We start from the raw sequence: 15,035 nt of genomic DNA, 5'->3' as shown, positions 1-15,035 counted from the left end.
TCTTTCCTTTCTGGTCTACCTCACCTGCAATTTTCTGAATTCCCATCTGGGAGAGGAGGCTGATGGGAAGAAGGCCAGCATCAGCCTTGTATACAAGAAACACTCTAGTTGCATTTTGATTTTCCTCCTTGGAGTCTTGTATGTTTGCTTGAACTAACACACATGTGCAAAACACACACTATAGCGTGGACACGCGCAGAAAACACATGCCTTCAGGCATACTCAGAATCTAATGTAGACATTTGTATATAAGTAATCACATACAAACACAAGAGTAGAGAACCTATCTCAGACAGCTGTAGGGGCACCTGAATGTCTCAGTCGGTTAAGCATCCGACTCTTGATATCAGCTCAGGTCACAATTTCACAGTTCCTGAGATGGAGACCCACATCGGACTCTGCACTGACAGCATGGAACTTGCTTGGGATTCTCTCTCTCATCCTCCCCCGCTTGCTCTCTGTCTCAAAATAAATAAATAAACGTTAAAAAATAATAAAAATAATAAAGCAACAGCTGTAGACATTCACATCAATCACATATTCCCCTTGCAATATAATCACACTGTTCCATACAGACATAATCACACAGACACACACACACAAACTCTTGCATCCACACACAGTAATACTTAGAGACATGCACAAATACATAGATCCACTATCCACTTTCACTACCACGTAAGACTTAGAAGCACACCCAGCTGTGTGCAACACCTCCCACTATATTGCAATGAAAATGCACTCTGAAACACTCCGTCACAAGCACACTCTTGGGTGTGGCCATGTTTTCAGTTTTGACAAGCATCTTTTCCAAGTATCTTCACTGATCTTCCTTTGAATGTACCATTCTGGGGAAGATAAGTGTGTGCTCTTCGAAGAATTCTCCTCAACATGACCCACTTTACCCTCAGTGACATTGTTTTCTCAGTCATAACATCCACTCCTTCCTAAATGTGGTCACAGAGTGATACCCAACAGGAAGCCACAATGTATGCTCCCCACCTTAAACTATTTCACAATCCCTGAAGGCATCAATGTCCTGTCAGGCAATATTCACCTGCTGTGGAAGAGACTGCTGCAGCTCTCGTCATGTGATCACCTCAACTGTATCAGCCATATGTTTCTAGAACCATCAAAAAATGACCTCCTGAGGCCATCCTCAGGAGCCTGAATTGCTCTTTATAAGACCAGGAATTTGGACTTGTCCCTCTCTCTTACAAAAAGTCGCACTTTAAACAAAATCATTGTAATGCTTCCTTCATGACAGTCATAACTTAGTAGTTAATAACTTTAGAGTGACATCAAGCGACAAAGTGATGGAGTGAATTTCACATATTTTCTTGAATGATAGTGCTTAAATATGGAAATTTCTAGCATGTCTCTAAAAGCCTTATTTATGGTAAGAGTTTATAGAGAAGACATGAAAAATGAGAACTAGATTTATAAAAACAAAAATGTATCAGGCACAGTCAGTTAATATTTAGAACATACAAAAGAAAGACCAGGATGTTTGTGGATATGTATTACTCAGATTTTCTTCGGAATTAGTTACAGACTTTAGCCTATGTAAGGAAACAGGTTGAAACTGGAGGGGAGGTGGTCTCAATCAGGAGCCTTCTGAGTTATCAAGTGGAATTTAAATTGCATTCAATAGAAAAGGGAAAAGTGAGTAAAGACCTCATTCAGTTAAGTTTAAGCTGGCTAAAATGTAAAACATGAGGTAGTTTCCATTCAGAAGACTCAGGTGAAGAACTATACCTTCTGATTTCACTAGGGCCCAGGGTCTTGGGTCTAATTCAGTTTGATGGGGTAAGTATTGAGTTGACTTTCCCTGCCATGGACTCCTTAGCTGATTTGGTTGAAACATCCACCTGGAGATTCTGTAATTTAGCACAGTACTTATTCCCCCTGCACTGTAAACCCCATGAGGTCAGCAGTCCTGGGTTCCTCGGGCACCACTGAATCATCTGCCCTTGGCACAGCGCCAGGTATGTCACAGCATTTAATTCTCATTTCGTGAACGAAGGTACTGGGTCAAGCTGGGCAAGGAGCACTGCAGGAGTGTTTCCTCCTCAGACAGAGGTTACTCTTCCACGCTAGCTGCCTTCTGCATCTGCCATTCCTTCTGGACTGCGTGGTTTACCATCCAGCAAGGCTTTTCTGAGTCGTCTCCAGAAGATGTGCCTCCCCAGGACACTGTCCTCCCACTCCAGGTAGGTGTTCCTGTTGAGAAGGCGATACAGCTCCACCTGCTGCCGCAGCAGGGACTTCTCCAACTTCTGCAGGACGATGAAGATGATGCCGGCACGGCTGCTCAGAAACTGCCAAGTCTGGGCAATCTCATACTCAAAGATGCACCATCGACTCTGGATAAAGTGCTGGGACACCACGACGATAACCTTCCGGCTTTTATGGAAACCTTCCTGGATGATGTTGGCGGCGATGGCCACACCAGGAATAAAGTCTCTGTAGTGAAGGCAGAGCTGAAAAGGGGGCACCCCCTCCTCCAAGTTCTTTACCAATTCATTCCTCACCCAATCTTCATCCTGGCTTGAGTAGATAACGAAGGCGTCATAGGTGCTTTCACCTCTGCTATACTTTTTACAGCCAGCAAGAAGCATCAGGTGGAAATAGAACTTATACACCAGAACCACCACCAGAGAAACCAAGAGTGCAGTGAAAACCGACACAGTAATGATGGTCTTGCTCACCTGACAGGTAGCATTCCTAAAATTCAGCATGGGCATGCCCTGCATGTCCAAAGGTTTTGCACACACCATCTGTTCAACTTCCACCAAGAGCTGCCTCTGGTCCTTGACCCACTGCAGGAAACTCTGGTGTTCACAAACACAAGCAAAATCATTCCGAGTAAGATTTAAGGAAGATAGATTACTTGGAAAATGCCGTAGTTCTTGCTCCTTAGAGGCCACTATACGGTTAAAACTGCAGTCCAGAGTCTGGAGGGAGTGAAGTGGTTCATAAGGAAGTGTATCCAATGATAAGAGGTGGTTGTGACTCATATTTAGCAACTGAAGTTTAGGGAGTGAGTTAAATGCCACTTGGGACACCTGTTCCAGCTGACAATCAGAGAGGTCTAGAATGGTCAAGTTAGTCAGCTCCATGAAAATATTTGGAAGGAAGTTGTCCTGGAAAGAATTGCCAGCCATTTTTAAGATTTGGAGGCTGATCAAGCCATTGAAGATGCCATGGAAGGCAACTTGGGTGTGAGTGTAAGAAATATCAAGGTAACGGAGGTTTTTGAGGGGTAGGAATACTGAAAAATCACTGACCTGTTTCAAACTGGAACGCTGGAAATCTAGATATTCTAACTGTTCTAAGCCCAAGAAGTTTGAACTTATGGTAATAATATTGTTGAAGCTTAGATCTAAATGCTTCAGTCTGGTTGTCCCCAAATCTCTCTCAGAACAGCAACTCTTGAAACTAAAGTCATTTCTACTGAGATCTAGAAACTCAAGGCTTTCCAACTTAACCTGAGTAAAAGTGTTCCCAACTTCGTTGGCAGAGAAAACAAGCTCCTTGAGAGAGTCCAGCTTCCATGTGGGAAATTGTTCAAATTCACAGTTAACCAATTCTAACCGTTGCCATCCGAGATTTTTAGGGAGCTGTTTTGGCCCGTTGAAATACAGATGCACCAGAGAAATGGTAGAAACGTTTGCCAAACAATCAAATGAGTCAATAGCATCCTCTGAGAACTTGTCAAAGTATGCTATCCGGAATTTTTCTATGGTCAAATTGCACAGTCCCTCCAGGATAGATTTGTCAAATCTTTCCAAGTTCCTTTCATTTTTAAATTCTCCCAGAACCAACTGATGGACCTGTAAGCCTGCCAGACCTTGAATAGAAGCTTTCATTACATCTGTACTATTAAAATTACTTCTCAAAGTCAGTTCACGGAGCTTAATTTCTTTAAAGGCACCTGGTTGGATAGAGTCTAAAGGGTTTAGGGACAAGTCTAAAGAAAGGTTGAGTAGAGGCTTTTGATGTAGAACCTGTAAGTCTTTATGATAAATATTTTGGATCTTGTTATTGGAAAGATCCAAATACTCAAGGTTGGGCATGTTAGAAAAATATTCAGGTAATTTGAAGGAATGGATAAGATTGTGAGCCACATTAAGCTCCTTCAACATTTTGAGATGTCCAATGGGGAAGTCCTCTAGAGATGCTATATTTGTCTCCACAGCCACCAGCGTCTGTAAACTCGATAGTCCAGAAAAAGCTCCTGGGAATAACCTCTGGATAGGATTTCCTGTCAATATCAAGATGGAGAGGTGGTTTAGGCCCTGATATGCATCATCTTCCATTATTTGAATTTCACACCTACAGGGAAAAGAGATACAGATTATGTAATATTTCTGCTGATCAAAACTCAAAATGGAGTAACCACCCCAGTCACCTAGCTCTTCACACAGATGTGACATGCCATATGATCTATGCCATCGACAAAGACATGAAGCAGGACAGATCATGACACGAGCAAATAAGAAACCCCACAGATGCAGTATTATTACGCCGGACACAATGACAAACTCTTTTTAGCACACTAGGCACACGTGCTAAGCAGAGGCAACACATCCATCAGAAAGAAGTCAGTTGAAGATCAATAATGGGGACACGTGAAGACTGTATGGCTGATAGAGTATGTAACCACCTTGGATTAACTTTAGCTATTTCCTGCCATACATAATTGTGATTGTCCATCAGATTGGCACAGATGATATGGATAGCTTTTAGTTGTTAGGCATGCTAAATAACCGGTCAGTGTCAATTTTAAAGACATAAAAAATTACACATTTGTGTTACCCTCAATGTCTATGCAGCGTTCTCCATGTATGATAGCTAGATATTTGCAAGTTGTGGTTATCACAGGTAAATGTTAGTAGTAACAGGTGATGGGAGTGAGTTGTATGGAAGAAAAGGAAAGTACACTAGGAAACCTTATATGGAAGGAAGGTACCTAGACAGGGGGGACCAGAACAGACTTCCACGAGAGCACTTAAATTGAAACCTGAAAGATGAGTAAGGATTACCAAGAAAAGGAAGTGAGTCTGAGGTAGGCAACAGCCATGATACATGGAGGAACCGTAAGAAACTGCTTCTGTGTCTGGAGTACAGAGAGGGAAGTGGAGGAGTGTGAGACGAACTTGTGGAGAAAGGAGGATACAAAGCAAAGGCTTAAAGACTGGATAAAGGATTTTGAATTTTATTTCCAGAGAAATGGAAGCCGTGCTTTATACAGTGTTCGTAGAGGTGTCCTACAGACAAGGTTCTTATCCAGCCAATGAATGGCAAGTCAATGGTAAACACCTGCCAGTCCTACAAGTGCATGACAGTTACAATTTGCAAGTGAGTTATTTCCTAGTCCAACCTGAATCACGTTAACAATTTCTCCACTTGTCCTATCCCCTCCATGTGGGTCATGGGTAATCAAAGCATTTTGGCCCAAGCTTTTGTTATCGATTGGTAATTCAATAGAAGGTGGAAGATGCTATAGAAAGAATACTGGAAAAGTGGGCAAGATATCTTGGCTCTGGTGTCTTTGATGTCCTCTCTCTCATATCACATGATTTTGGAAACTTCCTCTCCGGACCTCAGTTATCACCTTTCTAAATGAGGCAGCTAAACTTGATTATTTCTCAAGTGACTTTCAGTTATAAGATGTTGTAACCTATAAACTTATGTATATTGCTGTGTGCATCAGATGACTGGAGAGGTCTTGCTCTTGCTCTGTCTCATCAAAGGGGGCTCATCACTTTAGAGAAACAGAGCATTAAGATGAAGACAACATTTAACTTGGAAGCAGGAGATGTGACTATGAATCTCTGCTGCAGCAAGCTCTACAAAACATAGAGAGTGAATGTAGATACATTACTTAAACTCTCTGTACTTCAGTTTCCTTGTCCAAAAAAGCAAATACATGTGTCAATAGGTTTCCATAAGAATAACAGGGTGACTGGTCTATTATAAAGCATCCTAGAGGACTAGTTGAATCACTATATGTGAGATTTGTGAAGGGATATGAGAAGGGAAAGGATATCTACAATACTATGTTTGTCCTTGCCCTAAACCGTAATCAAGAGAGAGAGAGCTGGCCTCTCTTGAGGCACATTGTTAAGGCCTCTGAGAAAAGTTCCTTAAGTATTCCTTATAAAACACATGGTTTGATGAGAAACTACTTCTTGCTTTAAAAAAGGGGAGGGGTGATCTGTTCATCTTAATTATAGTTCTTGAAAAAGTCTTATTCAGAAAAATGAAATTCAGAAACTAATGAAGTGCTATAACAATAGTAATATTTTTATTCTTATAAAGTCTGCCTTATAAGGTTTTTAATATATATGCATGTTAACATCCACGATCACATTTAGCCCTGTGTGGTAAGTTTCATCATTTCTGTTTCACAGATAAGAATACTGAGACTCAGGGAGATCAAGTGACATGCCTCAGTCCATGTGGCTGTAAATATTGGAGGAAGATCTGGCTCAGGTCTTCTGAGCCCCACAGAGCTCTCTCCTCAACCCCCACTGCCTTTCAAAATGCTCCATTCCCTCTTTGTTAATACACTTTCACTGTCCAAGTTAGAGTATAAAACATCAAGTGTCCCCTCTTCTTTCTATATAAAGATCTGCTCTAAAGAAGGTTTTCATGCTATGGTCTTAGAATTCATTAAAAGTTTCTATAATAAATAGCCATATATATAAATGCTTCTGCATTTTCCCCAAACTCTTATATAGAATATGATCCATTATCTAGTACATTTTAAACCCATCATAGCCCCATAACCCATAACCCATAACCCATCATAGCCCTAATGATGAAAATAATTTTAGAATCCAATTCTCTCCCCAAAATAATGATAATAATTTCACCTGCCCTAATAAATGTTACATTTCCCTGAATCAGAAAAGAAAAATCTTAGTCACTGTTCTTTCTTACAGAAGATATTTTTCTTTGATCTTGTCATCTTTCTTCTCGGGTTACTTATATCTTCCTATTTCCCTATCTCTGTCACACTTTCAATATTCTAGATATTTTTTTGAATCCTACTCAGTTCATGAAATCTGTCTTGATTACCCACTGCAGAGAAGGCCTCTCTTTTGAACGACACAACATTTTGCCTCTAGTTTGCACATAGCTTATCACTTACTGGTGTGTATTCCCATGCTTATCTCAGGTTCAAAAATCCCAAATCAGAATCAAGTAACATTTATTGAATGCCTACTATGGGCCTAACATCATGCTCAGGATTTTAATATGTTACTTCATTCAAGTGTGTATGCCCTCTTTAATAGCTGGAGTTGTATATATAATATATCAATAAACTTTTATTTCCTAGTAGATTCTATACTATATAGCAAATAGTAATCAATATATATCTGCTGGTGAAAGAGTTTGAGTCAATTTTCTCCCCTGTCCTAAAATCGAAAGATAGAACTGTTTTTAGAAATTATCTTGTCCAGGTACTCATTTCACAGATGAGGCAACTGAGACCTGGAGAAAGGAAGGGGCTTGCCCAAAGTTATACAGCAAATAAGATACCTGTTGAATGACTAAGTGAATAAAGAGGAGACTCCTGACATAAGAACGAAATGATAGAACAATGAGCATTTCACCTTGTGCCGTGTGTAAAATCTCAGTCATTACCTGGATAAATCCAGCACCTGCAGTTCTGGGAAGTTGGAGAAACTATGGCTGCCTAAATGACTCAGGGGGTTAAAGCTCATGTCCAGGTCCTTGGTTGATGAGGGGATGTTGTCGGGGATTTTGTGAAGATTCAGGTCCATGCATTGGTAAGTAATGTTAGGAACCACCTGCAATGATCACATATTAGATACAGTGTCTTAATATATGCACCTCAATGGACTGCCCTCTCCACACCCTTCTCCTAGGCCAGACCCATGGAGACCTCCTGGACTGGGGCCATCCAACCATCTTTCATCCATCCATCCATCCATCCATCCATCCACTCATTCATTCATTCATTTATCCACTCACTTTATAAAATCTCTTACTCTAGATTTGGAAGGGGAGAGAACTTCCTATGTCCTGTTTTCTAACCTCTGCTATCACAATGGCAGCATTTAGGGAGAAGCAAGGGAATCAAGTGCTGAAAGGCTAAGGCTCTGGAGTCCAGAAGCCCTGAGTTTCACCCCAGTGTTCCATGGGATTTGGGGCAAAACCTTTTTTATACCAAGTACCCCACAATTGTATACAGCCTCGAGGAGACTATCAGTTCAGGTGCCTGGACTTCATAGTCATAACTCAATTTTTGCCAGTTGCATTCTCTCTTTTGGCTGATTGACCTTTGAGTAGGTAACACAGAAATGGGGAAAAATCCTTCAGATGCTTGGACTTCAGTGGTGTAACCTAGCAAATAAGGCCAGGTACTTTATGCTCCCTTGGTTCCTATGCTTGTTTCCATCATATTTCCCAAATTCTTTGTAGGCCTTGTTCTCTAACTTCCCATTTAATTTCTGAATTCTCTGATTTATTCAACAAAATTTCTTGCTTAAGCCAGCTAATTTTGGTTTTCTGTTTAAAACCAAACCAAAATAGAATCTGTTAAAAGGATTAAATGAAATAAGGCATTTGAAGAGATTATCCCAAAGCCTATTACAGTGTAAATGATCAATACATGTTAACATTTATTGTTATTAGTTATTAATCCCCTACCATATGTGGGCCTATTTCTTATATGTTATATACTTTAATCTTCAAATAAACCTTTTAAAGAAGAAGTCAGAGTGATGGAATAATCTGCATAAGGTCTTACAGGTCACGTGTGCAGCTCTTCACTTCATCGATGGACATGTCTCTGGAAATGCTATCCCCTGTAGGAGCCTCCCAGACCATACTGTCTCATAGAGGATGGTACCAGGCATCCTTCCCTTACGCTCTGTCATCTGCCTTCGCAGGGTGTATCACCATCTAACATTACACTGTCTATGTGATTGTACCATGTGTCTTGTTCATTACCCTCACTACATTGTAAGCTTTGATATTCTTGTCCTCTGCTATGTCTCCAGCACTCACAGTTGTGCCTGGCAAATGGTGAATGCTCACTAAGTATTTATGGACTAAATGAGAGAATACCTGATTGAATGAAGATTTGCTTAAATCCAAATTGTAGCCATTTTATCTAAGTGCTATGGACAGTACAAAGACCAGTGTGAAACTGGTCTCCAGACTTCAAGGAGCTTACAGTCTAGAGGAAGAGCTAAGATAGGAACACAACTCACACTAGTGTAATGGACCGTAAACCAGGCCTGGAAATTTTTTTCCCCCAAAATAGTTCCTTTGGCACATAAGTGGTAGAGGTCAATTCTGGATCCAGGGATTATAGAAGGCCTCTGAGAATGAGAAGGTTTCAAGGTGTGTCTTCAAGGATGAGCAAGATTTGGATATGTGGAAAGAGAAAGAAGGAGAGAATAATGTAAGCAAGAAAAGGATGGAAACTATTTCAGAGCGGCTGGTCCATAGTGGGAGAAATGGATCCTAATCCAGTGCGGAAGATAGAGCCCTGTGGCAGTATTTTTAATCATCTAAAATATATAAGTTGAGCAATTTCTATGTACTAGGTACTGGGTATAGTCTAAGCTTTGACAGTAGGCATTTCTTGTAATTCAGGTGTCTGGTTTAAGCTTTAATTGGGGGAGGCATCAGCTTCGAAGAGGGCTAAAATAAACACAACACCAGCCACATGACTAGACAGAGCCAGGACTTCTTCCCCCACTGAGCCTTCTTTTTTTTCCCCCTCGACCTCCTCCCTTTAACTCTTTGCTGTTATGTTTTAAATTCACCACTAAGAAGGGAGCCAGGGAAACCCTAAGGCCCCATTCTCAACCCCAGTCAAAACAGAACCCCACATGCTTGAGCAGTTTTTCTCTCTACCCTCAGTATTGAGGCCACATGTGTGGCCCTACATGTGCTGTATAATTTCCAGGTCTTATAAGTTATAAATTTTTAGTTTTTCAAAGTTTCCAGATGGTTATTGCTGAAAGGTACCTTACAATCCAAAAGAACCACAAGGGCTGGTCCAACCACAACATTGGTTATTGATAGACTGAGACCAGCACAAAATGCTGGGATATAGTGATAAATAAGATCAGAAATGTTATCCTTCACTTATAGATTCCATTTTAAAAGGACGGAAAAATAGTGAACAAATACACAAAAAGTATTTAATGATGTGCTATAAAAAATAAATCGTCATAGAGATTAGAGGCAAATATGGGGCATAGGGAGTTCTACATGAGGTGATCAAGGAACACTTCCAAGAGGAGGTGACATTTTAGCAGAAATATGAAGTGAGGGATTAAGTCATGATGATAAGGAAAACTGCACTTTCCAGCATGGTAGCCACTAGCTACACACGGCTATTGAGAATGAGAAACAGTCTAAATTGAGAGGTATATTAAATGTAAAATACATACTAAATCTCAAACACTCTGTGCCACAGAAAGGCTGTGAAATATTTTATTAATAGTTTAGTATATATTACATTTTCAAATAATATTTTGAATATATTGGATTAAATAAAAATATTAAAATCAGATTTATCAGTTTTTATTTTTTCAAAGTGGCTATCAGAAATTTTAAAGCTACATTTTAAACTTAGTTACCTACAATTTAGTTAAGTACAACTTTGGCTAAATTTAGTTGCTTACATTTATTGTTTAAATAAGATCATGTGACCCACATGATATTGCCTTTGGGCAGCACTGATTTAGGAGCAAAGCATTCTAGCTAGAGGAAGCCAGTGCAAAGGCCGTGGGGTAGCAAACTGTCCTAATAGCACTCAAAAGTTATCACAAGTTGTTAAGAGGGCAATTTGTTGGAACTGAGACTTAGGCAAAACAACAAATAAACAAACAAAAATGTGCAGAGTTAATTAGAGTGGAAAGGGGACTCCAGAGGCAGGAGACCAGTCACTATCCAAGACTCAAGGCCAGGAAAATTGAGGACCTGCCCTAGGGTGGCACTTAGGGGATAGGCAGGGTTGGACAGGTTTTGGAGACTGAGAATATGGGGTGTGGGAAAAGGGAAGGTGTGATTTTATCTAGTGGTGACTTTGATTAGAGGACCATCCCCATTAACCTAACAGCAGGAGGGATACAGAGGAGACAAGGAGTAGGCCTCTGGGCAGGAAATTGGAGGAAGGCAAGACTTTGAGATGACAAATTTGTCTTTGTTACATATGGTATGTATTTCCCCCATGGTATTTCCGCCATGCCCTCAATCTCTGCACACCACTGGTTATGCTTTTCTTGAGTTTCTGACCCTGTCACACATTAAATCCCAGGACATTCTCTTGGTTATTGGGTCCTACCATGGGCTTCCAAAGCACTTGTGAAAGTCCATGCACAGGGTGGGGAGGGACAGAAGAGATCCATCATGAATGAGATTATGCAAAAGTCGGTTGGTATTTCACAAAGAAAGAAGCCATTGCATTAGCTGTCATTTTACATGGTTCTTTCTTCCCCCACCCCTTGTATCTTTGTTTCTCATTTTCCATTTTGCCTTCGTTTCTCTTTCTCCCCTTTCTTTTCTAAACTCCTTTCTTTTCATCCTTTGGAACCAGGGCTAGATCCACAAGTCTGAAATCCACTTAGAAAGTTCTCCCTATTAAGAGAAAACACACACACCCCCACACACACCCCCACACCCCTCCCACACCCCTCCCACACACACACTCACACACTCCTTCCTGAGATCGAAAGGGGTGAAGTGAGTGCTTGAAGCTGAGAGTACAGACCACTAGCAGAAGGAAATGACAGGAAGCAGACTTCTTACAGCTCTCTGTTTAAGCAGGTATTATTATAATGCTTTCATAGATGTGAAATCTAGCTTCAGAGAGGTTTAATAACTTCTTCAAGATCACACAGCCCAGAAGTCAAAGAACAGTGATTTTAAGCAGATCTGACCTAAAGCCCCTATTAGCACTTAAAGTCCTGAATGGGACATGACCCATGGGCTACCTGTTGGTGCCATGGAACCATGAATTGTTTGGTCCCTGTGCCTTCTCAAGTCCTTAAGGTAATTTGACTCTTTTTTGCAAATGAAATTAGGCAACTAGCAGGGGATCCACAGTGGGAAGTTCTGGGCAGAGAGCAGTTTTTCAGAAGCAAGGCAAATCTCATAGGAGATGAGCTGACACTAACCACGTACCTCCACACAAGGGTCCCAGCTCTCAGGTCTCAGGCAGGAGAGGAAGGCCATGGCTGGGATCAGAGTCCCAGCCAGGCGGGTAGGAGGCATCATTCTGGCATTTTCTGTGTCCAAAAATGGCTCGGTGAAACATGACACGCTGTATCCGCCTGCTGGTGTGGCCTCCGAGGTACTGCCGCTTTCTCTCCCCTGCTCAGTGCCCTAGGACAATGACTGTATTCAAAGCAATGCTGCGTTCAGAGGCAAGAGGAAGTGAGAAAGGCAACCTTAGCATTCTGGGCTTTTGTTTCTCTAATAGTTATGTCCCCAGTCACAGGAGGGGAAGTTAGAAGAAGAAGAAAATGTCTGCAGATCAGTGGTCCAAGTAACAGCAAGAGGAAGCTGACTTTGATCCCGGGAAGTCATCTGACCTCCTGGTTAGTGAACTTAGGAAAGCAATCAAACTGGTCAAACAGCCTGCGCAACAATCCAGGACGTGGCTTTCCAGTTTCGTTTTAGTAGAGGAAACTCACTGTATGTATTCATTTCCTAAAGCTACCGTGACAAATTACCACACACTGGGGTGGGGGTGGGGGGCTTCAAGGGCAGATGTTTATTTCCTCATGAAGTTCTGGAGCCTGGAAGTCTGAGATGGAGGTGTGGGCAGGGATGACGGCTCTTCAGGCTCTCTCCTCAGCATACAGGTGGCTGCCTTCACTTGCTCTTCCCTGTGTGTGTGTGTGTGTGTGTGTGTGTGTGTGTGTGTGTGTCCCAATTTCCCCTTCTTAAAAGGACATCAGTCATTTTGGATTAGGGTCCATCTATATGACTTCATTTTACCTTAATTACCTTTTTAAAGCTTCAGTCTCAAAACACAGTCACGTTCTGAGGGACTGGAGAACTTCAGCATGGATTTTGAGGGGAATACAATTCAGCGCGTAGCAACGTCAACTCTTGTGAAATCTTGTGAAGAAATTCACTTTTGTGAAACTGACTGAAAACACAGCTCCAGTGAACCACAGTTTGAAAGCACAGCAATATTGGGAAGAGATTGGAATGAAGAATCAGATATACTGAAATCCAAACTGAGGCTGGATGACTTAAGGATGGCCCCATGGCATTTGTCAGTCACTTCATACTACTGATCCTTAATTTCTGGTCTGCAAAATGGGACAATGCCTTTAATCAGAATCAAAGCTCGAATCTATGAAATTCACAAAAATCGAGCCATGGGACAGTAGTCCAATGATGCAAGCCACTAAGCCTTAGTTTTCTAGTCTTTGAAATGGAGATAAATCACATTTGTCTTACATGATCAACTTTAGTTAATCTACATAAAATGTTTAGTACATGCTTCATCAGTATATTCCATAAATTGGTAGCTATTATAATCATTAAAAATATATGTAAAATGGGGATAAAATAATACCTCAAAGTATTGCTATGGGATTAAATGAGTTGGCATTTGTTAAACTCTTAGAGCTGTATCTGGGATGTAGCGAGGCAAGTTTCTGTTAAACAAGAACATCGGAAAAAATGGGGGTATTGCTAGCATTGTGTCCTAGATAGCTCTACCAAGATGTCCTGCTGGCACCTCAAGTTCAACATCTCTAAAATCAAGCTCTGAGGGAGCATGTCATAGACGACTGAGCACAAACTCTTGCAGTCTTCTTCAACACAAGTATACAATTAAGCTAAAAATAGTCCCACTGTCAAACTTTTGCTTTGAGGATTGAGACTATGTAAAGATCATAGAGCAGTGCCTGGCACAGAGTAGGTGCTCAATAAAGAAGAATAGTTCTCTGAAATGTAAATAGCATTTCACTTCCACATAGTCATCCCAGAAGGAAATCGCTTTGACTTCCTCTTTTTTCTCATCAAATGCACATTAACTACATTTTCTTGTTTTCTGCATTTTTGTTGCTCTGCCTCCCGGCGTTGCTGGCTAGGATAGACTGTCCCTCCCAGGGCTAGACAGTCCTTTGACAGCAAGTGATTTGCTCTGGAGTTCACTTTTCATATACAAATGCACCAATCCTAAGCTCAAACTTTGAATGCCTTTTCTGCCTGGCTTTTATACGCTAGGAGGCAATTTTCTGCCTTAGGTACCAGGTACCAGACACCTAGAGAAAGCACCTATACCCCATAGCTTCCTGAAATTATTCAAACTAGCCAAGTCTAAGCCTGCTGACCTTATGTTTTCTTGCCTTTCCGACTTCAGAAACTACAACCAAACCTCCTGCCTGTGTCTGCTGTTTGCTCTTTATGCCTCCTGACAGATGCTGGTGCTTCCACATGTGGCCCTGCATGGTGCAGTGTGTGGCCTTCCTCTTGGGAACTGTGAATAACAAACTAGATTTTCAATGGCAATCATCTCTTGATCTGTTGGTCTCACCACACCTGAATGATAAAAACCTACACTTTAAAATAAAACATTCTACCATTTCCTAGAGATTTGATCTATAAAAGAATTCTAAAATGTCAGTCTTCATTTCTATTAGCATTGCCATTGAATATATCCCTCGGCCTGGATTAGCGGAATACACTATTAACGGGTCTCTCAGGGACCAGGCTCATTTTTGCCCATGTCTTAACTCTTCTAATCCATCCCTTATCCTGAAAACAAAGCAATGTTTCTAAAATGCAAATAAAATCACCTCATGTTAATAATATTCTAATGGTTTGTATTGCCTAGACCTCATGCGTTATGCCTCTAACACCCACTAGACCCAGACACATCCAGACACACCCACACACACACACAGACACACACACACATTCTACCTTCTCAGAAACAAATGTGTGTTATTTCACGCCAGACAAAACAAGGTCTTGTTACTAGAACAAGACCCCATTACTAGAACACAGCACTC

General features: G+C 41.1%; 1 protein-coding gene and 1 long non-coding RNA gene across 4 annotated transcripts in view; one reads left to right on the top strand and one right to left on the bottom strand.

The window, feature by feature from the left end:
- Positions 1–14,645, top strand: part of LOC122233025 — a 44,155-nt gene extending 29,510 nt beyond the window's left edge. Inside the window, exon 4 of the long non-coding RNA XR_006210449.1 lies at positions 14,384–14,645. This is a non-coding gene — a long non-coding RNA (uncharacterized LOC122233025). The remainder of the gene's footprint in view (positions 1–14,383) is intronic.
- On the bottom strand, positions 444–12,630 carry TLR4 (toll like receptor 4). Of its 3 annotated transcripts, XR_006210448.1 has the most exons (4): positions 12,184–12,630; positions 7,660–7,826; positions 1,058–4,338; positions 444–458 (listed from the first exon to the last, which is right to left on the bottom strand). XR_006210448.1 is itself a non-coding variant. In XM_007094337.3 (3 exons), the coding sequence occupies exons 1-3, from the start codon at positions 12,274–12,276 to the stop codon at positions 2,097–2,099; spliced, it is 2,502 nt and encodes an 833-aa protein (XP_007094399.2). In that variant the 5' UTR covers positions 12,277–12,630; the 3' UTR covers positions 501–2,096. The 3 variants fall into 3 exon arrangements, 2 of the variants coding, with proteins under 2 accessions (XP_042819916.1, XP_007094399.2); XM_007094337.3 differs by lacking the exon at positions 444–458 and having other exon boundaries at positions 501–4,338; XM_042963982.1 differs by lacking the exons at positions 444–458; positions 7,660–7,826 and having other exon boundaries at positions 500–4,338; positions 12,184–12,254.
- Positions 14,646–15,035: the final 390 nt, after the last annotated feature.

Source organism: Panthera tigris, chromosome D4, assembly GCF_018350195.1.
Source record: "Panthera tigris isolate Pti1 chromosome D4, P.tigris_Pti1_mat1.1, whole genome shotgun sequence".
Classification (NCBI taxonomy): Eukaryota; Metazoa; Chordata; class Mammalia; order Carnivora; family Felidae; genus Panthera; species Panthera tigris.
Note: the sequence above shows the minus strand (reverse complement) of the source record. Positions and strands in the feature narration are given on the sequence as shown.

Bases quoted from the DNA above. Each gene is read 5' to 3' on its own strand.
- TLR4 (XM_007094337.3), bottom strand. From the start codon at position 12,276: ATGATGCCTCCTACCCGCCTGGCTGGGACTCTGATCCCAGCCATGGCC. The intron at 7,827-12,183 runs GTACGTGGTTAG...TGATCATTGCAG, and splicing joins GCTGGGACCCTTGTGTGGAG to GTGGTTCCTAACATTACTTA. The intron at 4,339-7,659 runs GTAATGACTGAG...TTTTCCCTGTAG, and splicing joins CAGGTGCTGGATTTATCCAG to GTGTGAAATTCAAATAATGG.